This window comes from Amblyomma mixtum, chromosome 1, assembly GCF_055824585.1.
Source record: "Amblyomma mixtum isolate Tamu chromosome 1, ASM5582458v1, whole genome shotgun sequence".
Classification (NCBI taxonomy): Eukaryota; Metazoa; Arthropoda; class Arachnida; order Ixodida; family Ixodidae; genus Amblyomma; species Amblyomma mixtum.
In genome coordinates, this window is record NC_143012.1 from 242,365,565 (window position 1) to 242,389,623 (window position 24,059).

General features: G+C 46.2%; 1 protein-coding gene across 1 annotated transcript in view; it reads right to left on the reverse strand.

Moving 5' to 3' along the window:
* Positions 1-11,568: 11,568 nt before the first annotated feature.
* The window catches only part of LOC149371345 (uncharacterized), a 144,560-nt gene continuing 132,069 nt past the window's right edge, over positions 11,569-24,059 (reverse strand). Inside the window, exons 2-4 of the mRNA XM_089579824.1 lie at positions 16,703-16,774; positions 12,767-13,002; positions 11,569-11,845 (exon numbers count right to left, since the gene is read on the reverse strand). Of these exons, the coding sequence (XP_089435950.1) occupies positions 11,689-11,845; positions 12,767-13,002; positions 16,703-16,774 (465 nt within the window). The 3' untranslated portion in view covers positions 11,569-11,688. The remainder of the gene's footprint in view (positions 11,846-12,766; positions 13,003-16,702; positions 16,775-24,059) is intronic.

Below are 24,059 nucleotides of genomic sequence, written 5' to 3' on the forward strand. Positions count from 1 at the left end.
TTTGGTGATCGCTCCCGAACATAATAGGCCAACTTAATGCTTTATTCCCGTATCAATCAGTCATAACTTGACTGCTGTTGGTTCTATAATGATATTTAAATTGCCGGTGTCCTGAACATCGTACTGCAGGCAAGAAAAGCCTCGGCTGAGAACACGTTTATACTGGCCTGCATTGTGGAGGTGCCATTCATTATATTATGATGAAATAAAAATTGCAGCAAAGTCTGCAAATGCGGAACGCAACTGCTCCACTCATGCCTTCGGAGTGATTTCCCGAAGGAGCGCCTTCATTTCATAGAAGCGGTGTTCTACAGCGATAGCTGTTAAAGGTGCGGACACAGATTCTGCGACGTTGGCAAAAACTACGACTCACGCTGATTGGTAAGCTAGCAGTAAGTTCTCGAATTACAGCACAGTGTCATCACGCTCGCTCTAACAGAGAAAACTTAACAGTCAATAAACAATATTACATTCACGTCCGAAACTAATATGTGTGTGGTAGCCATCTTGAGAAGTTGCTTCGACTTCGAGTCCTGGTTCTTCATATTCAGAACCATCAAAGTTTATCAGGATGATATGCACAACTTATCATCCAACCTAAGCGGCAATACCTGCATGAACAGTGTGCGATATTGGACAAGCGTGTGGTGCGATTTCATAACAAGTTGAGCTTTGACGTGTGCTTTTATCCGAGTGATCTTTGCTGAACGGGAGGAGAACACCCAGTGCACAATGTGGCTGCAAAAGTAGACACAAGAGCGAAATACTTCACATCCAGCTGATGAACAGTTCGGCTTCTGTTTACAAGCTACCCAATTGGTGAGTTATTCTCCATGAGCCTCGGCAGACTTCTGAACAGTGACTTTTCATACAAAATGGGTCGGTGCTGTTGTTCATGAAGTTCAGGAGCACAACATTTCTCCTATCTAGCAAACTGATATCCCGACATTACGCGCTTTGGACGAAACAGATATTGCCGAGGCTGCGCCGCGATCAGTGACACCCAAAAGAAAGGCAGAATTAGAAAATTGGTTTGGTTTGGTTAATGGAGTTTAACGCTCCAAAATGACTGAGGCTATGAGAGACGCCGTAGTGGAGGGCTCCGGAAATTTCGACCACCTGGGGTTCTTTAACGTGCACTGACATCGCACAGTACACGGGCCTCTAGAATTTCTCCTCCAAAGAAATTCTAGCCGCCGCGGCCGGGATCGAACCCGCGTCTTTTGGGTCAGCAGCCGAGCACCATAACCGCTGAGCCACCGCGGCGGCAGAATTAGAAAATAGGAACTTGAAAGTACCTTTGAAAGAGCTCGGTTGACTGCCTCTTATGGTGCTCTCAAACTGTTCCTGCCAAACACGTTTTTAAAAAACATGCGTTTTGATGCCGCAGGGTTGATTAGTGTGGTGACATAAACATATGACGCCACCACTGGCTGGCCTTCTGCGATAGAGAAGCAACTATGTATGTACCATTACGGTGACTCATGACTGACGAAGATTGTACTCCTCTACTTACTGTCGTGGCCCACGCCTCTTAAAAAGGTTCAATCAAAATACATAATCTTTATTCGCGAGGTAGAGATGGCAGCAATGCTCTGAAGCAGCTGCAGCAAAACTGTCTATAGTCATTCACGTCAATGCAAGGATCGGTTTCTGCGATTAGGTTGATGTAGTCAACGTCACAAATTGACTAAGGGCATGAGGGGCGCTGTTGTAGAGATCTCCGGATTAATTTCGACCACCTGAGCTTCTTAAGGTGCACTGAGAACGCACAGCATACGGGCGACTGGCGTTTTGCCTCCACCGAAACGCAGCCTCCACGACCGGGATCGAACCCACACCTTCGAGCTCTGCAGCAAAGCGCTCTAAACACTGATCCGCCGTGGAGGAATAAGAATGCACTGCAACTGGTAGCTATACATGGTAGGAGTGCAAAGACAGCTAAGGCGAAAACTAAAGAGTAAAGGTGATTATTAGGCTAAATTATTTGAAAGCAGGCGCAATGTGTAACAGAGACTATGATAAGTTTATTTAACTCCAATCAGGTTCGACACTTCATTTCCAGGCAAACACTGTTCAAAAAGCACCGAACAGGGTTTCAATGTTTGGAAGAAAGCTGAATTAAAAATAAGCGCCAAACCACACGAAGAAGCAGAGGCGTAGACTGAACTACCAACATAATCTGCCTTTCGTTTATGCCAGATATTGGTGATAATGGTACGTGCTGGAATATTAAGGTTAACGAAACAGTATGTGACAATATGTTACCAGAACATCTGTGCACTTAGTTGTATACTTCAATTATAACCTTTAGTGTTGCAAAGAAAAGTTTTCTGTCGGCTTTACAATTTCGGTAGCGCCGCCAGCCAGCATGGTACGGCATTGAAGGATAAAAATACAGCTCATTGAGAGGTAATGAGGCGAAGAAATTAAAAGCAGTATCCAGATGCCTATGGTAATGGATACTGCTTCTTGTCTGAGAAACCAATGCCCACAATTTGGACAAAAATGCCTAAACAATTGCACCTCAAAAAACACACTGTGCAATGAAAATGTGTCACTAAAAGGGCATTTTGACGAAAATAAAAAACGAAACAAAATCAAAGGCGTTTGAGCAGCAAACACGCGTGTAGAAGAATACGGCTCTAACCGAAATCAAATAATTAATTATCACAACCTTGCCACGGCTGTCAACCCTAAAATTGGTGCTTTTGTTGGTTTCCGGCCGTCCACCAAGTTGTTTCGAAGGCTCGGTATTCGTTTTTTTTTTTGCTTTTACTTTCACTTCACTCTATGCAGGGTTTCTGGCATTTTTAAGTCTTCTTTTCCGCCTTTCATTCTCCGCTTTGATGACGCGCGCAGAAATAACTCTTCAAAACAGAAAAGACACCTTCCTCTTTCGAGCTTGTTCAAATGAAAGGCGATGGGGAAAAGAAGAGAAAATTTTTTTTCATGTCCTGCTAGCTTTTCTGTTTCTATTCTCTCTATTCCTGTCGCGAAAAATGGCGTGTCATGCTCATTAGGAAGAGAGGAGGCCTCATTATGCGAGGCTTATCTCTGTATAGCTACTTTTTCTGCTTATATCTCTTCACTGTGACCTTTTCATTCTCAAAGGAGCGGGCCGGCCTTGTCATGTCATGCAAAAAACCTCGCAGGAACCTCCCTTTGTGCTATATGCTGTCTTAAGACGCGGGTCTCTTTGTCTTCAGACTTAAATTAGTCATACAAAGTTATCAAAGAGCTTACTGCGTGCACATCATAAGAGAGATCATCTGACGTGCGCCTGTTAAGCCTCGTCTTCCCTAACTACCTGCCATTGTCGAACTAGGCGTAGGTGTCTGTCTATATGGTTAACCAGTGAATGGTTTGTCACGAGACGGGGATGAAGATAGAGACGCGTACCGTCTTCGAGCGTTCATTCCTATTTTCAAATGCAGCTAGGGGTCGCCTTTTCCGCATATTTCGCTTTTACACAACACTTGGAAAAAATATGTTTTTTGAAACATGGTCCCACAGGTTCTAGCAGGAGCTCAGTGATGATTGCTGACAGTCTGTACACAACAGCGGTGTTTGCTACAGTGCTTCCGCGCTTTACAAAGTTCTCGAATTCTTTTGCTCGCCCTAGCTGTTTATGCTTTGAGCTTATATGTGTGTTTAGATTCTGCCATTTGTACTTCACAAGTTACCACTTCTCGTCTCCTTCCGCTTCCAGAGAATTTCTTACGCTGCTGACTGCTAGGATTTGCATGTACATTTTTTCATTGCCCCCTGCCAAACGTCATGATTTGCTGCAGGATGTGAAAACACAAAAAATATTCAAGTTTCTTATGTAGAAAAGAAAGAATATTACCGTATTAATTGCTTTGAGATGCCACAACAAAATGGTAATCACTACAAAAGCGTTATAGCTGCAGCAACACTCCAGTACAAACCTAGCATATGATGAAAACGCAACTTCAACTGCAACTCTGCGTATCTGTCACCTACCACATGTCACACATGAGTCGAAGGTATGTCGCTGTCGCGTAGCCGGCGTCGTCGCCTCGGTGCGCGCGGTGGATGCGATGCGGGTTGGTTCTGTCGGCCTGTTTCTGTTTCGATCAGTTATGCTTACTATCCCTCCACTGTCTGGATAACGCAATGTCTCGCAGATGTCCGTCAGAAGGCCCGTGCACTTTCCTATCTATTCTTTACATAGCCAATTACTACTGCTACTGCTGCTGGAAACATTTGCTGGAGCATTTCCTGAAAACAACTATGGGAATCAGGTTTGTTGACTTTTTGCCCTTACCTCAAACTGAGAAGCGTCAGCATTCTGCGCGGCTATTAAAAATAGTATCCTTGATAAACATAAAGGAGGTTTCAAAAGAAACGGATGTATCCAAGGCGAATAACTGAAACTAGTGCTATTGAAAGTAGCGTGGCCCAGTTTGGAGTTTGCAATAAGTGCGTAATTACTCATTGACATCCACTCGAACGCAGCATTACGGCTACAAAGAAAAGCTATACAGCTTTCTCAGAAACTTTGCAGTCAAAGAAAAATTCGTCCTGGAACGGGGCTCGAACCCGGGACCACGATTAACGGGAGCAGTCGCTCTACCACTTGAGCTAGCCGGGACGGCAAGCTTATAGCAGGGAGAGAGCGAATTTATCAATAACTCGAAGCGGGAACTCTGTTGGTCAAATATTTAGGGGAATCTATATTAAGGGAGTAATTTCTCATTGACATCTACCCGAGCGCAGCCATACGGCTACAAAGGATAACGCTGTATAGCCTTCTTTTGTAGCCGTAAGGCTGTGCTCTGATGGACGTAGTGAATAATTGCTCTCTAATTACAAATCTGCTCCACCTTGGGGTATTCCCCAATACATTTGACCAACCAGTCTGCAATTTCTTTCTTCGTTTGCAAAACTTAATTAGTGCACACAAATGAGGAAAGTTTTTTAAATGTTAGCTTCAGAAATAATGTGTCAACTCAGGAGTAGTAGATCGTCATGAAAAATAAACGGCTGGGATTTTTGCGGTGAGTTAGCATTTCCGCAGCTTTATTTGCCAGTCCTTTCAGCAAGCGCGTGAAATATGAACAGCAGCCACGTGGTATATTTTGTATTTGGCGGGCTTTCGTATAAAGCCGGTGATAGAAACGCTATGTAAACGAGGTACTTCGGGGCAAACCTTTCTGCTAGCAAATTTTTAAGACTATGTAACTCTTGTGTTCAAACTTCGTTCGTTACTGAAGCCAATGTTTGAAAAGTTGGCTAGTAGTTTGTGCAGAGTAGCTATTTTCGTCTGCAAAATAAATTATTGGTGGGGTTCTATTGGGGGAGGTAAATACGCCTCCCCGCTTAACCGTGGCTGAGAGAATTCAGTACCGCCGGGCCCCCACCCCGTGGTCGTGTACGCCACCGAGCGCACACCGACCACGGCGGGCCTTGCCCTGAGCGAACAAAGGTACGGCACACTGGCTGCAACAAACAAGGCATTTATTGCTATAACAATGGAGCCAGCTAGCAACAAACTATGCTAAGGAAACGAGGATGTTCGACTCACCAAAACGGTTACGAGCGAATGTTCGCCCATGCTAGGAAAAGCAGAAACTCCGAGGCCGGACGGGACAAGCTGGTGGGAGAATGTTCCCATCACGAGGCCGCCCGCCGACGAAGAGTGGAGCGTTGCGCCGAACAGTCCGTGCGCCCTTAATTTCCCGAGCCGAAGAGGGCCGTGTCCCCTCGTGCACGGGCAGCAATCACGCGATCCGTGGCGCTCATGTCGCTGCGACGCCGGCGCCCTCTCTTGTTAGTTAAGGTAACTAACCAGGTTAGCGAAGGTGCATTGTAGGGAACCCAACCATAGGGGACCAGCGAGACAGGTCCCCACAGCTTCAGACTACAACACGTGACCCTCAATAGCATCCAGCGGGTTTTGCAGGCCCAGGATATTAGGCATCATTTTTAAGTATTCGTTATATGATTCATCTATTCAAAAAAAGATCCGCAAAGAAGTGGTCCATCATGTTGCACTTTTCGTGTATCAGTAGGCCACAAATTTTCATTGGACAGCCAAGTCCACAAGATTGTGAGCCAAATTGATCTGAGACTAACATTAGCAACGTCACAAGCAAAGGACATTTTAGAACCGTAGGAAAGAAAAATCCTGCAATGCAAGGCAATTTGCGAAGATACCACAGAAACCGCGGAAAGGTAGCTGCCAAACACCCAGGAAAGAGCCCCCTAGCTTAGTGAACTAAAAGAAAGGTGGCGTGTGGAGTCATCGCTTCATGCATCCATGCAATAAACAAAGCACAAGCACCACCGCTACACATTCGCGTGCTTGTTAAAGTTCTACTGACGTCGCGTCGAGCGCGGAAATATCAGCAATAGAATACTCGCGCTTCCTTGAACTAAAATATTCCCATGTTTTTGAAAAAAGACAATATATTTTTATATGTTCTCGCTTGAGATTCTTAGAAATTGTGCTTTGTTAAAAAAATAATGAACACATCATGTTTGTCTGCATAGTCTATTTAATTGATCACAAACCGTCACTATTTCAGGTGTCTGTGTATGTTGTATTTACAAACTTAGGAGTACCACAAGGTTCTATTCTGGGTCCACTCTTATTTTTAATTTATATTAATACATTACCAAAGTGCTTCAGCTCCTCCAAGTGCACGTTATATGCTGACGACACCACAATTTATAACTCAGATTCAAGCGTAACTAATCTCATATCAAAACCTAATCACAACCTGGACAATCTTCTATCTTAGTGCAATCAACACAGTTTGACCATCAATTCTAGCAAAACGAATTTCGTTGTTTTCAGCTCGCATCAACGGCAGTCACTTTCCATTCCTCCTGTCTCAATTCGTCAGTACCTCATAGAGGCTAGTGATTTCGCCTTATCTCGGGATGTCCATTTGGACAGCAATCTAAACTTTCATAAACATATAACCAGTATAAAGAAAAAAAATGGCATACGATATGAGAATCCTTATTAAAGCCGCCTCATACTTTTCCAACAGTACATTAATATCCTTATATTACACATATACGAGGTCTGTTAGAAAAGTATCTGACCTTTGGCCGTAGAAAAAAAACTTGCATAACTGGAGCGTTCCAAACCTAGTCATCTTCAAAGTAGTCTACTTGGGACTCCATACAGTTCTCCCAGCGGTGCTGCCATTTTGGGAAGTATTCCGAAAAGGCCCCTTTCGGAATGGAGTTTAGCTCAGCTGTCGTTGCAGCCATAATTTTCTTCCTTGTCTGAAATCGCGCTCCTTTCGATAGCCTTTTGATTTTGGGAACCAGCCAGAAATCGCAGGGGCCACATCAGGAGAGTAAGGAGTCTGTTGAACTACAGGAGTCTGATTTTTCGCCAAAAAAGTCTGAATAAAGTGCGAGGCATGTGCAGGAGCATTGTCGTGATGGATGCGCCACTTTCCTGTTGACCTCAACTCCGGGTTCTTGCGCCGCACAGCATCACGTAGGCAACAAAGGACATCCCTGTAGCACTCTTTGGTCATTGTTTGACCCTGTGGAGTGCGTACTCGTGGTCTGCCACACAGAGGGTGTCAAAGAAAGCAGTCAGCATCACTTTCACATTGCTGCGCATTTGGCGGGCCTTCTGAAGTCTTGGTGACGTGGAATGCTTCCACTGTGGCGACTGGGATCTGGTTTCCGGGTCGTACCTGTACACCCAAGACTCTTCACCAGTTATTACTCTCTAAGCATTCTCTCTAAGCATTCTCTCTAAGCATTCACCAGTTATTACTTCTCTAAGCATTCTATTCTAAAAGTCAATGAATTATTTGAGTTGAAACTGCTTTCTTATGTGTTTAACGATTTCAAACATCATCCCACTAAATATGTTCAATTAAACTCTAGTAGTGACGCGCCTTATAAACTAAGGCACGTCAGTTACAGAGTACCATTCGTAAGGACTAACTATGGAATCGAAATGCTTTCATATTTAATTCCCAGTCTTCTAAATAAACACACACAGGCCATAGAAATTATTCAGAAATCTGTTTCCCAAAAGTCATTCAATAGAAATGCTAAAGCTTACCTCCTTTCTCGCCCGAATGATTAAAATTCTTGATGTCCCTGTTTTTCCGTCAACTCTTTGAATTCTCGTCTTTTTCTTGTTGTGATGTATCTTGTAAATATTTACTTTAATTATGTCATTGCAAAAGTATGCACCTTCCTCCTACTTTTACCTTGTATAATTATGTGTTGTTTTTTGTAATGAGAGTGTATGAAGCTCTTGCTTCTTTTGCCGCTTGTCCTGAGCATTGTGTCGGGTGCTTGGGCCCCGTCAGGCAGAGTGCATCTGCCTTTTGCCCCTGCATCCGAGACCTTGTTGTCTAAATAAAGATCTATCTATCTATCTATTATGATGTTGATGAAGTCGGGGTCACTGTTTGCGGAATCCAGCATGTTCTGTGAGACTTCAACACGAAGCTGCTTTTGCTCCACCGTGAGCAGCTTCGGCACGAATTTCGCCGCAACTCTCTCCATGGCCAAATCTTCAATGATAATGGAATGTGCGGAAAAATTTCTCATGTCCACCTCTTCCTCAATTTCTGGGATAGTCACACGACGGTCCCGCATCACCACAGCGTTCAGTTCGGCAATGACCTGGTCATTTCGGCATGTTGATGGCCGATTGGAGCGTGGCTTGCTCTCCACCGATGTGCGGCCATCTTTAAATCAATTGTACCACGGCTTAATCTGTGTGCTGCTCATAGCATCGTCACCGAAAGCCGTCTGAATATTCCGAATGGTTTCCACTTGGCTGTCGCCCAGTTTATGGCAAAATTTGATGCAGTAGCGCTGCTCCTGTCACTCCGCCATTTTCCTTGCAATAAAAAACCGACGAGAGCACTGCGCACCGCCTCACTCAAACGCTGCGTCCCAGCGACTGCCGCTATCGGCAGGCGGGAAAAAATTCGTGCATGCGCACGAAGGTTCAAGGTCACGTGATGCAAGCGCGCTTGTTTCATATCCGTCAGGTGTTCGCAAAAAAAATAAAGTCGGATAATTTTCTAACAGACCTCGTACGCCCACACATCAGTTACTGTATAGTATGCTGGGGCACCGCGTAAGCTACCCATCAAAGATAATTGCATATAATTCAAAATCAAGCCAGTTGGATACTTACTTACAGTTCTTATTACACCGAGGCAGCCTCTATTCTTCAGGAACATAACATCCTCTCCGTTTCACAGCTTGTTAGATATTCTCTTAGCATTCACTTACATAAACTTGTCAACAATCTAATCTCTTTTCCTCTGATACCACAGTGTGATCTTGTAAACGACAACATAACTCGGTTCGCACTGAATAACAATATTGTCCTAACTAAAGTACGCACCAATTACGGGAAACAGAAATTCATTTCTCATCAGTTGCTGTCGTGAACACTAAAACGAGAGAACTGAAAAATGCTCATTCAATTTACAACTTTAAAGCACACTTTACACAATCAATTCTTAGCAAAGAGCCCTAACTTTTATTGTTTCTTTCTATTTCTTCCTACATGTATTTTTCACTGCCTCCTCATCTTCGTAATAATTCAATATATTAGCTTGTATAGTTATGTACAACTCTATATGTTTCGGTGGCCCTTTTTTATACCTTTTATTTCTCTCCCATGCGTCTGCTTTAATTGTATCCCATACGTATATATTCAGTTTCATATATACAACTGATCTGTCGTATGGTGTTGAATGTTTTACTAAAGGTATTTAATTTGGAGGGCCCATTAAAGACTGACTTCGGGATCTCCTTCTGTATGATATGCTGGACTTTCAAAATGTTCAGTTTTTGTCAAAAGTTTAGAGCCCAGCGGGTTCACTTCTAAGCTTTATATTGGGACTCCAGGAGCATTCATGGAAGTCCTACCTATTGCAGCAGGCAGTACCAGAAATATTCTCATGTCCAGGAAATTTGGAGCGCTAGAGATCCATTAAGGATGACACAGTGTGGCTCAACAGAAAACACCCTGGGCTGCAATCTTTTGACAAAGGCTGAATCAGCAAATAAAGACTGATTCTGATTCTGAAAGAATTTCATGCTGGATTCCTTCCGCCTTCTCTTTAGATTAGTTTTCCGTTGCCATTTGTTTTTACAACTACGTACCCAAAAGAAACAGGCTGTTCAGTCCTGTTAGCGACAGAACTGGTGTTAGCCAACGGGACTGTACACCCCAGCTTTTTCTAATGCTTGAACAAGCCTTAACCTGAGGATAAAATTTTACTGGAAGTCACCAATTGGGAAGGGGAAGCTCAAAGCTCTAAAAACACCGAAGCTATAAAGAAAGCTTGCGCATGGAACATTGGCAGAATTGCTATTAGCTGACAGATAATTTAGAAGCTTAACTAGCGGATAAGCACGAAGCAACTCAGATAAAATGAATAGCGATTACATAACTTTTAAGTCGCAAAATCTGCTACAGGTGGCACGCAATCATGATTGCGCCCAAAATGATTCAGCGCCAGCTCGATGCCCGTGCAAGGTTTCTGGCCCTCCCCTTCACCAGCATTGCACACCCCTCCCCTTGTCACACTGAGCTGCCGGACGTATGTGACTACGAGCACAAGCATGCATTTCCCGGGAACCTTCCATTGATTAGTTTTTAAAGGTCATCGTGAGGCGCATGGCACAGGTTATGCGCGCGGGGTACTACCGTGACAAACGTCTTATTCTATGATGTCAGGCATCAGTGCTGGATTGACATAATTCAGTATGAATAGTTACAATTAAGGCAGCTTTGTGGGCAGAGATGCGCCGCCCCAAAATGATGTATTTTTTCAAATGTATTTCATGCTGAAGTACTATTTAATTGTAATTCTGTGTATACCCCACAAAGTAGAATCCGATATAGCTCAAAACACTGGTGCAAGTCGATAAGCAGCAATAGGAGAACTTCAAATTTAGAAACTAGAAAAAAATGCTCTTCACTGGGGGTCAATAAACTGTTAATTAAATGTAAATAGCGAGTTAACAAACGTTCAACGAAGTCTGAACTGAAACCTGACAAGCAGTTGAACATATATTTTCTTTCAATAAATTTCTCCTTTCGATTTGGTGACGAGTAAATTTGCGTTATGCTGAAACCCAGGATCCAATTCCGATTTTAAACTTGACAAAAAATTAATGAGTAGTTCAAAAATGCCACAAATGTGTATTAAGGGAGTCAATTCGCGCTAAATTAAAATTAAGAAAGAAGAAGTTTGATACATGTGGATAAGACCACTGATTTCTCAAGGGCAGTCTATATTCAAGAGAGCGCGATTTTTTTCAGGTGGCCCTTTTTTTATCGTGATAGTAAGTGCAAAGCCCGATGTTTTTTCTAGCAGCGCCGGGATACGCAATGCATGATAATTTAGGCAGAAAGCTTAGCCGCTTACAAACTGCAGCACCTCTAAGGACACAAACACAGGCACTAGTGGGCATACAGTAACAGGAAAGCAAGAGGATACGATAGAAATCTTTTATTATAACATTCTGGCACCGTATTCCAAAAAAAAAGCTTTGGGAGTGCAGTCCGTCGTCACCATGCTTGAAGTGCCCACGTTCCTAATAACAAATGAACACTAGAAGTCAGAAGTTCAAGAACTTGTCCCATGACATGCTGGGCTTGCAAAGAAGAGTCTTCATCCAGCTAGATGCGTTTATCGAATCTCAGTTCATATCTGATTTGGTGTTCATAATGGCATCCACAATTCTTCCAACGTAGTCCTTGGCCAAGTCACATGACCTGTATGCCTGGGTGCAGTTCTGCCCGGTCCATCCTTTCGCGAACGCTGCCAAGAACGAATCATGCATCTCGGTCGCTCCCCTGAAAACGTCCGAAAGAAAAGAACTGTACGTGAAGGTCGTCAATCTTCGAAAGAAAGGGCCAAGTTGTGGACTTTTCCTTAGGTGTGCCGAATATACAATATGCTGAAAATGAGGGGTCATCGATGTGACCGGAATTAAATCGAACAGCAGAAAGTTATACCTGAACACGGAACACGCAGCAACAGCCCAGGCAAGACAAAGATTGTCAGTAGCCTGCACTTGCAGTAGCAAAGCCAAATTTTTTTTTCTAATCAGGACTGAAGCGACGCAGAATCCTTGTAGGTGCGTAGCACGAACGAAAGGCCTAGGTTCGGCACGATGCACGGCTGCTGATTAGTTTCGTTCGTATCGAATTCTTTAATGTGCACATAAATCTCGGTGCACTGCGCATTTCTACGGCATCGAAATGCGATTGCCATGGCCTGGAATCGAACCCCTTACCTCGTGGTTCATAAATACTGAGCCATCGCAGCGGGCATGCGTGTGGTGCCCTTACTAATGATTGCAACAGAATTTTTCGGGCAAAACTTTAACATTGGTTTGTGAAGAGTAGCAAAGAAATGTTTGCTTCTTTACAAGACATACTGCACGCTGGTCACAACCGATCAATGAAAACTTCGTGCTGGGCTATTTGGTAGGACATAATTGAAACTTGGTTTAGCGCTAATGACGAACACAGAGTAAGAAAGCGACACACAGGGAGCGCTCCGTGCGTGTCTTTTCCTTACTGTGTGTTCGTCTTTTGCGCTGAACTAAGTTTCAACAAATCAATCGACCAGTTGAAAGCATAGACGCTCAGAAATGATCAAATTTTCTTTCTTTTCTTATCCGTCACTGCTTGGACTTGTTGGAAACATTGCAAGGATATACGACGAATAAATTCGGCCATATTCAAGAATCCAGAGGCAGCCATAATTACCACATAAATCTGGTGATGGCGGACGTTTCTGAGTGGCCAATGCCGAGGGCGAATGCGGTTTGGCAGAAGGACCTCTTGTGACATTCAAGAGTCAGCGTCTTCACGGCCACCTTCAGCTTCTTGTAGGCCAAAAGCTGGGCGAACTTTTCTTGTGGAGACCCATACAAAGTTCTCGGGCTTGGCTCGTTCAGCGCAGCGGTGTCATTGCTTTGATCTAAGGAAAGACAAATAAAGAGCTGAAGAAATCAGTGATGCGCCTCTTATATCAGGTAAAGCCGCCCACAGACTTAACACGAATGACGGAATGCGTGGCCTGGACTGCCGTCAGCGCCATGAAGCGATAGTCATCGGGTGCGAGATAATGCTTTCGAAATGTTTGCGGTGTCTGACAATAGAAGGTGCGAACCGCGGCAGCTTAGCGGGCAGTTCCTGGCAGCCGCGATAAGAAAACTGCAAAGAGCGTTGCCGGGGCCGTGGAGGTCGAATCGGCGAGCAAAAAGAAGCTCTGAAACGCCCCCGTGACGAGCGCGCAGTCCAAGCGGAGATCAGGCACAAGCGGAAAAGCAGTAAAAGCGAGCTGCGCACCAGCTATCGTCAGTCGCCGCAAACATACCGAGAGCATTGTCTCGCACCAATGACTATCGCTTCGTGGCGCTGACGGCAGTCCAGGCCATGCCTTCCGTCATTCGTGTTAAGTCTGAGGGCGGCTGTACGCTTCCCCCGTTTCACCTGATTATTCTGCAACACTTGTGTATTGCCACTATGCACGAATATTCCAATGCGATTATTCTGCATGCGATGGTTTGGTTTAGTTTATGGTGTTAAAGTCTTAGAACGACTGAGGCTATCAGACACGCCGTAGTGAAGGGCTCAGGAAATTTCGACCACCTGGGGTTCTTTCGGGTCAGCAGTCGAGCACCATAACCACTGAGCCACCGCAGCGGCTCTCTGCATGGAATGTTCTGCATGACTGTTCCGCGTGGGCTTCACGGGGCTAGGAAGTAGCAACTTGAGAAACGCAACTGAAGGCTCCGTACTTACGTATTTCACTGGAAGAGCAGCAGAACATCGCCGCTGAGCACAAAAGGGCAAGTCGTATTACTTGCGTAGCCATCTCGCAGCTCATAAATGCTCCGTACGACTAACGTCCGCTTATATTAGCGCTCTTGGCTGTACGCGGGAAGCCCCGAAGATTCTCAGCACGTGGAATTTGTGGCTTTGATTGTCATCGAGAGCAACAATGACATAAACACGCTTATCGCCTCTTTCGCCTGCACAGAGAACGCAGCGTGTGGTAGTTGCTAGACAAAACATAATGCGGTTTTAGTTCTTCTTGGCAAAAACAGGGTTACCTATCGGTCGTCCTTCGCACGCGCTTGTGTTAAAGCTGTTGAGCACGTTGTGCTGTGGTGTTACCAGTCGCAAAGTGCAGAACATCAGCGTTTGTCACGGCTTCACTTCAATGAACAGCTGAGAGTGCGTAATCTACATTGTCTCTTCCTTTGTGCATCAAGCTCTGTGCCATCCGTATAATGCTGCCGGTTGATTTATGTGATAACGCATCTAAGCGTGTTCACGCACGTACGTGACATTGGTGTGCCAGTGCGAGTGTACGTTATTTTCCGTCATTATTGCTGCGGAAGCAGGCGCTAAGGTGACTGACCGGGCACGATCGAGTAGGTTAAAAAAGTGTAGGAATGCGCAAATATGTCGCACTTTAGAAAACGTGGATTTATTACAGCACCGAAGCTGACGCACAGGTCTACACACGTGTAGTTGCGCTAGAGAAACCTCTCTTTCGCGCCTGAATTTTAGACTGCGTAATTGTATTTGATTGCGCGATGAGTGTCCTAACTTGTGTCGTAATCCAACAGCCGTCTTGTTGTGGTGCGAAACGAACAGGTTTTTCATGGGGCCCTAGCGCTGGCCTCCCAAACACATGGTCTAACTTCTCCTCCACTGCGAACCGTCGAGAATGGAATAGCCAGTTCGCTGGGCAAATGCGCTCAATTATGGTGTCGGTACACCTGGGCTCACTACACAAGGCGTCCATCGGCCAGCAAGCAACACACACGAGTGGGTCGGGAATTCTCGTTGGCCCTCATTATTCCCGATTCTTCGAGATTGCACACGCTGTTGCAAGAGGCCGAAGAGGTGCGCGTTGGTGCAAAAGAACTATGGGCGCTCGAAACATGGCTGCAATTCGGGCGATCTGGATGTAGATTCAGTCCAGCAACAACAATTTATTTCCGCATGACGGGCGCCGCGACCCTATGCGAACTGCTGTGCGACCTACTACAATATCGCTGGGAGCGATCTCTTGCATGACACTCGATCAGCAGAATTCCCTTCATTTTAGATTGTAAACGCCTGGTTCTGCGGGAAAACTATCCGTTTATCAGCCTTTTGGTCATACCATAAGATGCACATGTGCCCATGGCACATGGTGCAGCATGAGATGTAACAAACGGATTGAAGCCTGTTCTGTCAGTTTGTTGTTCATAACTGCTTACCAATACAGAATCAGGAAATGATAAGAGACAGCGCTCAGCAATTCGATGGCCACTTCAAACCTTTTACATCTTGCCGACGCCGGATATATGTACGCGTACGAAACGCCAGCAAGAGAATAAAAGAGAATAAAATATGACGTTATGATCAGACATCTGATGCGACAATTCTGCGAAAGCAGCTGTGGTTACCCTCCTCTATTACTTGGGTGCTATCACTCTTCTGAATGCTTTTACTCTAAGCCGAGGTGTCACATGTGTGAGTGGGCAGGCCCCTAGCCAGGAAGGCGGGCAAATGCTTCTGGAGCGCGGCTCACTTGCCCACAACGTCTTTGAATTCGACTTCGACGTCGCTGTTTCGTTCTGATACCGCGTGGGCCTCTACTGGGTGGACGCCTTTTAGAGGGAGGAAGTAGGTGCATTGTGGGTAGGTAGCTTCGGGAGGGTACAGTTTTGAGGGTGGATGGTGGATGACGCTTCTGAAGGGTGAAGGTGGGCAGGGGAGGGATAGGGGATTAGATCGAGAGTGACGGTGGGTTAGTGGGCAGCCTTAACTACGCCTACGGTGGGGGGGGGGGGGGGGGGGTCAGTAACACTTCTTCGTCTTTAAGGCACAGATTGACTGGCTGTATGAAACTCATACATTTTCTATTGATAGATTGATAGATCATGTAACTGAATATATGAACTCTTTTCTCGACAGTGTGATCGATGTGGATCCTACTTTACGGCTGCCAGAACATGCTATTTCCGTGACCTCGAACATTTCTGTAACTCCCTGATCTCTGCAACGGGCACTAATATTACTTGAATTGAGGCAATAACCGCCTAGACTGAGTCTTGTAATAACCGCAATACATATCCGCGTGACCTTAAAATAAGTTTTCGGTTGCTCGTTTCTTGCCTTTGTAGAGGTCAGACGGGCCTAACAATAATGAAAACGAGATCAAAATACCGCTGCGCAGCGCCAATAACTGTTACAAACGATTCTGAAATGGCAGCTTTGGCCTCGGGAAGGCACCATCTCCGGAAAGCGTCTTGATGTCACAGCCGATCGACCATCCTCGACTACCACACACCTGATGGCAGCGGCGTCTTAGGCAAGCGCTGGTTGTTCCTGGGAAAAATCTGCTGCTCAGGCAATGTCAAAATAATAGGTCTAAGTGCGCCTTGAGATCACTGGATGCGAGTGGAAATGTACAGGGGTTTCTGGGACAGCTTTAAAAATATAATCAATCATGTTCCCTTCGACGCCTTTCAGCGAAACTTGTGGGAAAGTAAAACTTCATTTCTGCAATCATTTAAACAGTCAGGTTGAAACTTCATAAGTTTCATGAATCATTTTTTGGATGATTCCTCTCGCAAAATGTAGCGAAATCAGGAACAATTCAGGTTTAACCCGGTAGCGGGTGTAACCGCGTCTTACCTGAATACGCAGGGTCTTAAGTGTGCCACCAAGGTTACTCGGGTAATCTTTCACAAAGTAATAACGGTAGAACTAACAAGGAACGTTGAAAGCGAAATGTGATCAAACTATGCTCAGGGCCCAGTCGTGTTGCAGGCCAAAATAGGAAGAAAACAGCGCTTACGATGTGCTTTGTGAGTATTTCAACATTCAACAAGAGAGAAGTTGCTGCTGGCCGGACGTGCCCTGAGGGACGTGTCGCAGTGAACGAGCAGTGGATGTTGGTCTTATGCCGGTGCGAGCGCCGTGAAAAATGCATTCAGTCGACGCGACAGTGTTGAATGTTGCAGTGAGCGGCAGCACCCTCCCCTACTGTTCTCAGCAATGCCGCAACCAGCGGCGCAGCCGTTGCTCATTCCCGGATGTGTCGAGGACGGGAAGCTTCCTGGAAGGCCGCAGGAGGTGCGAACTTTGTGTCAGAGGCTAGGAATGCCATCTTATTTCCTGACGCACTGTATTTCCTGACGCAGAATAAAGAGCAAGTGTGACGAGGTCATCAGTTTGCATCATCGGCGACTTGGAATGCGATGTTAGGAAATACAAGGTGTTGGTACATCACATGACAATATTTTTTTATAGGTTATGATAGTTTAACAACCCAAAGCGACTCAGGCTACGAGGGACGCCGTGTTGAGCTTCGCAGCTTTTTACCACCAAGGGTTCTTTAACATGCACTGATATCGCACAGCACACGGGGCTCTAGCATTTCGCCTGCGCGGAAATTCGACTGCCGCAGCAGGGATCGAAACCACATCTTTCGAGTTGCAGCCGAGCACCATATTCACTGAGCCACCACTCGTGGCAATATGTAACTTTGTTTTCCGCACGAATACAGACGAAACGTAAACATCGAAAGGCACTTGCATCGATCTGTTGTTCACGCGGTAGTGCAATCGGAGGACCGTAAAGAAATTATCAAATCTCTTTTTTTATCATAGGCCAGGTATCATCCTTAACTAGGCATGACCGTAATCTACAATGCATAAATAAAATGAACGGCTGATTGTGTACCTATAGCTAGCGTTTGTTATCCATAATACCAAACGTGAAAGAGATATTATATATAAGCCATAAATGTTTTGCTTCCATTCTGTGCAAATTTAAGCAAGCATCGTCTGGTAATCGTGGTAAACCTTTAGCCAAACCATGGTAGCGCCCAACTGCTACAGCAATGGAAATTTAGTTTTGAACAAACAGTAATACGTTATCCAGAGAGAGAGAGAAAAAAACTTTAATTTAACAGGAATTCGGGGCACGCCCCAGGGTCCCCGCACGACCCCACTGCACTCAAGTGTTTATGTTCCTAAGGTTCATAACACTGGAAGCACGGCCGGTGGCGATGGTCTGCACGGCCGGGTCCTCCGAGAGCAGCAGGGTCTCCCAGTCCTCCCAGGTCTTGAGGTTCTCTAGGTCCCGCGGGGGAGGGTCCACCGGGCAGAGGGAAAGGATGTGGAGGGAAGAAGCGAAGGGTTCTGGGCATAGGGCGCAAGCAGGAGTGGGGAAGGAGGGATGATAGTGGGTTAGGGTAAGGGGCGATGGGAGAGTATGTGTTTGTAATCTGCGCCAGAGTGTTGCGTGTCTGTTATCTAGGGAGGGGTGGGGCGGGGGGTAGAGCTGGCGAGAGGCTCTGTATGCCTGGGTCAGCTCACTGAATGAGTGCATGCGATCCTTCGTGAATCCCCGATCCGAGGCCACCTGAGCCCGGTTTAAAGAACCTCGGGCTAAAAGGTTGGCGGCCTCGTTTCCGGGATTCCCGGAGTGCGCAGGCACCCATATCAGCTCCACTTGGCGGGGCGGGGGTGCATCGGGCGAGTCCAGTATGTCAAAAGCAGGGACATGAACTCGGCCTCGAGCAAAATTTAGAATCGCAGTTTTAGAGTCAGTTAAAAATATACCGGGCTTCCGTGCGGGTTATAGCAAATGCAATGGCGGCTTCCTCTGCAGCCTCTGGGGACGTGTCTGGAGAAAGAGGTAGTGTGAGGAGGGTGGATGAAGAGGAGTCCACCGCAGCTGCTGTCGCTTCATCACCCGTGCAGGCAGCGTCCGCCCATACGCCGTCCGGCTCGGGGCCGTACGCTCGATAGAGTGCCTTCGCACGGGCTCTGCGGCGCTGCTCATGGTGGGAAGGGTGCATATTCCTCGGGAGCGGCCTGATGAGAAGCTCTCGGTGAAGGGATCGTGGGATGGCGGGGAGGGTTGGGTCGTTGGCCGGTATTTTGATTCCCAGGGAGTCCAGGATATACCGACCTGTGGAAGTTTTTGTGAGCCTGATGTATTGGGCCTGTCGGTGGGCCTCCACCAGTTCCCCGATTGTGTTGTGGAGGCCCAGGCCTAGTAATCTGTCTGTGGGTGTGTTGAGGGGAAGATGAAGTGCTACCTTGAATGCCTTGCGAATCAAAGCATCCAAAGCGTTTATGTCATGTTTGGATAGTTGTAAGTATGGGGTAGTGTACAGTACACGGCTGAGGACAAAGGCATGAATGAGGCGCCATAGGTCGCGCTCCTTCATGCCTCTATGATGTCTCGAAACCCTGCGGATGAGGTGCGATATTGCGCCTGCAACCTGCTTGAGTTTGTTGAGGGTAGTGGTGTTTTTGCCATCGTTCTGGATGTGCAGGCCCAATACACGGAGGGTGCCAACCTCAGGTACCAGGTAACTATTCAGTTCAATGGCAATGGGGGAGTGGGGACAGCGGCGGTTCTTAGGCCGGATGAGGAGCAGTTCGGACTTCTCTGGGGAGCAAGACCGTCCGATGGTCCGTGCGTAATTTTGGGTGAGGGTGGCTGCTTCCTGTAAGGTGTTCTCTATATCGCCGTCACTACCATGGGTGGTCCACAGGGTGATATCGTCGGCATAAAGAGTGTGCTTGAGTTGGGGAATAGTTGCCAATTTCCGGGCGAGGGGTATGAGGGTAATGTTAAAGAGAAAGGGGGAAAGGACCGACCCTTGAGGGGTGCCGATTGTCTGAAGTGTGTAGGAGGGGGAAGACAGAGGGCCGAAGTGTATCTCAGCCGTGCGGTCAGTCAGGAATGCTTGAATGTAAGCGTACGTGCGCACACCCACATTCAATGGGGATAGAGCAGTCATGATCGCCTGATCTTCAATGCGGTCAAAAGCTTTGGAGAGATCCAAAGCTAAGACTGCCTTGGTGTGACCTGGAAGAAGCGGGTCAAAAAGGTCGTGTGTGAGTTGCACCATGGCATCGTGTGCGGATAGATGAGGGCGGAATCCCACCATGCTATGCGGGTAGATTGTTGTGCGCCATGTGACTTGTGAGTCTCGCTAACACAACATGCTCGAGGAGCTTCCCGAGGCATGAGGTTAGCGAAATCGGGCGAAGGTTTTGAATGGTGAGTGGTGTGTTGGGTTTTGGTATAAATATTACCTTCGCGTGGCGCCAGGACTGCGGGAGGTTACCCTCCCTCCAGCACTGGTTGAAGTATTTCGTAATGTGGGTGATCGATCGGTCATCCAGATTACGGAGCATGGAGTTTGTGATTTGGTCTGCACCAGGTGCGGAGTTGGCGCGGAGAATCAAGAGGGCCGCTCTGACTTCCGTCTCCGTGATGTCGGTGTCGAGTGTGGGATTTGGTTGTCCTTTGTATTGGGGTAGAGGTGCGGGGCCGCCTGGAGATGTGTATATGGTTTGAAGTGTGTCTAAAAGGGTGTCGGGATCGTCAATGTGTTCATGTGTGAGGCGTGTTACGTGCTGCTGTGCTGCTGATTTGGTGCGTTTGGGGTCAATGAGGTGTCGGAGGAGTTGCCATGCACGTTTGCGGGACAAGTTTCCGGCGATGCCGTCACATATCTGTCCCCAGTTGGATCGACAGAGCTCCTCAGAGTGCTGTTGGATTTGTGTCTGCAGCGCGGCCAGCCGCTTTTTAAGCGTTCTGTTGTGTTTGTTGCCTTTTCAGCGTTCCAGGATGCTGTGATAAGCCTGCCAGAGGTGGGCTAGGCGTGTGTCAAGGGTCGGTGTTTCGGTTGTAGTTTCAATGTGTCGCGTGTTGTGGTGAACGTCATGCTTGAGTGATTGCACCCATGCATCGATGTCTGCGATGGGAGTGTCTGGGAGGGCGGTGCGTGCAGCGCGAAAGGCATCCCAGTTAATGAGTTCGTGTGTCATATTTGCGTGACGGGGTGGTTTGTATGGGACAGTGATTTGTATAATGTAATGATCACTGCCCAGTGTATGTTGTGTTCTGTTCCAGGTAACGCCGCGGATACAGCGGCTCAGCGTCAGGTCCGGACTGGTGTCCATGCTGACACTGTTGCCGATCCGCGTAGGCGTCTGAAACGTGTTGTGCACAGTGAGTTGGAGGTTCTGCAGGAGCAGCCAGAGCCTGCGACCTCGATGTGTCGTGGTTGTGTATCCCCAGTCAGTATGCTGACTGTTTGAAGTCCCCACCGATGAGTAGGGGATGTTTCCCTGCTAGATGGTGTAGCTTTCGCAGAAGTGATTCTAGCGGGGCCATCGGCAGGGACGGGGGGTGGTATATGTTTGCTATAAATATAGAAGGAAGCGAATGTGTGTGATGTATTAGTTCCGTGATCACGCAGAGCGTCTCAGACGTAATGTGATGAGTTTTGTAGGTGAGGCTGCGGTGGATGAGCGTGGACGCCTTGGGTGTGTTAGTGGTATCCGAGTGTGTAGATGTGTAGCTGGGGAGGGTTGCTCGGTGTGCAGTCTCCTGGATAAGAAGTATGTGGGGCGTGGGTGTGATGGTATTGTCTTTATATTTTTAACGTTTCCTAAACGTTCAAAAATACATAGAGGGTCACGATATAATAATTAGTGGTTGCTGTGATGTGTGAAATTCGTTGCAGTCCCTCTTTATGGTGAATTGTTAGGGAGTGCAGCAGCAGTTTGTTTTTCGATGAGGGCACTTACCTTAGTTTTCATTTACAAGGGTTGTGGCTGTCAAGAATAGTGCTGTTTTATAGTTCCTCATGCTATTGCAGCATAATTTTCGTGAGTTGTTATTAGCGATGCAGCTCTTTCACATGTTTTAATGTTCCCGCACTCGTTATAGTTCTCTTTGTGATGGCGTGAGCCCTAAAATTCTGCCTGCCTACAGTTGTTCTGGAGAAACACCTTGAAATCATCGAGGATCTCTCAAACTATCACATATATATAAGAAGTATATAACAGCTGTATGTTACCGCTAGTCGCCTACGGGGTAGAAACGTCTAGGTTAACGAAAAGGGTGCAGCTTATCTTAAGGACAACGCAGCGAGCTATGAAAAGAAAAGTTATAGGTGTAACGTTAAGGGACAGCAGGCGGAGTAAGTGGGAGAGGTAACAAAAGTGGATTAATGACGTCCTAGTCGAAATCAAGAGGAAATAATAGGCTTGGGCAGGGCATGTAATGCGTAGGCGAGGTAACCGCTGGTCCTTAAGAGTAACGGAGTAGATTCCAAGAGAAAGCGTGCGTAGCTGGGGGCGCGTGAAAGTCATGTGGGCGAATGAGACTAACAAGTTTGCCGAGTTACGGTGCACGTAGCTGGCAAAGGACAGGGTTAATTGGAGAGACATGGGAGAGGCATTTGCTCTGCAGTGGGCGTACTCAGGCTGATGATGATGATGATGACATGCACGGTCCCAGCAACAAAATCTGCAGTTGATAGGCGGCGCTAGCCTCAGTCACTCTTCTTTTTTTGTCCATTATTTAAAGTTCCTCTCGAACACGCGCGTTTTCTGCCTTTCTGAATGTGAAAGAACGTCTCCTGCTTATTCAGCTCTGTGGACAGCCCTTAAGTGCTCTTTCTTCTCTTAACCTTCTCGTACTTGACTTCTTCCCGTTCTGTTTTGTCTGCAGCGGTCAAAATACACAAATGTGTCGGCATGAAGCAGCTATGCTCTGCAACGGAATCTTAACGCTACTGTTTTGAGGAGAAAACTGAAGACAGTTTGTGCACAATTTTGAAATCGCCGTTTAGGGAGTGAGAGCTGGAGAATTCAAATGATAATAATGAGCCTCCAGAAAAAAACAAATGAGATTGTGGCGCTGCGGCTGTCTTAATTAAACGTAAGACAAAATCGGTGCCCCATGGCAGGTTAATGAAGCAGGTGCCTGGCTTCGCAATAGTAATTAGACGCCTGACGCTTACCTTGCGCTAGCATGCATCCGGGCTATGAACTTAAGAAAATTTAACTGTTTGCACGAAAACGAGAATGGTTCCTGAGGATGCAGTGCTCTTAACATGCTATTTGTTATTTCATGCTTAGGAGAGAAAAAATTCCTTTATGCTTTGAAAATCCTTCACGCACTTTACCTAAAATAGACAGCAGCTTGGAAAATATTCCTTTAGGAAAGCAATTCAGCTTTTCGAAAAAGCGGAAGGGGCTTTTTTTTTCTGAAATATTACGTTCCTGCGTTCATAGGTAAATGTGGTATCTATCTGAGCATTTCTGCGCCCCACTGCTGCTATGCTTCTTTGTTTAGCTTTGTTGATGTAAAAGCACATGAAATGTTATTTTTGTAGACAGGCACAAAACTGTGGCTCAGTGGAAAGAGCGTTGAAACGCTCTACTGAAACTGAACTGCCTAAACTAATGTTTTTGCTAATGCATTTTTTCTTAAGCATCACTCCCTGCTGCCATCGAGCTGCATGCAGTGGACTTTTTATGGTGCTCTTTATTCGACTATACACCTCCCGCTTTCATTTCTAGTACTTGTGAGAACTACTTACTGTTTTCACGGACATATGTGATTCTTCAAGAGATACTCGCTCAAACACGACCGAATCTGCAGTAATGGGAACATCATGAAAACTAAAAGACTACTGTCGCTCGCAAAGGAAATGGCATATTTTGATGCTTTCAAATTCCTGTGGGCCAAGAATGGAATCGTAACCATGCAGGAGACCAAGGGACTGGGAGCAGTTCGAAAATGCCATGGCGCTTCTTTAGCTGTTCATGGATCCTACACTTTACTCGCGCTACAGACGAGTCAAGAAACGAAGGTATTCGACACCAAGCCTGACACGCCTGGTCTAGACCTTGTTCAGGGTAATCTGAGAAGCATTAAAAAAACAGAAATTTATTGTTTCAATATTTCGTGAGCGATTAGGAACACTGAAATTTTGCTCGTCAGAGAGACGAATTGAAAACACACTGGATTTCTTGCCTATATACTGCCTGACATTTCACTTGTACTCACACTGTAGTGCTTCTCTACCTGATGAAAATGTTTTTGCATTCGTGGAGGATGCTGGGATGCAAAACAATTACTCTTTAATTTCGTTGCAGCCGATGTCTTAAATCTCATTATATTTCATAACACCACCTCCGTGTTGGTTGGTCTCTACCGTCAGCAA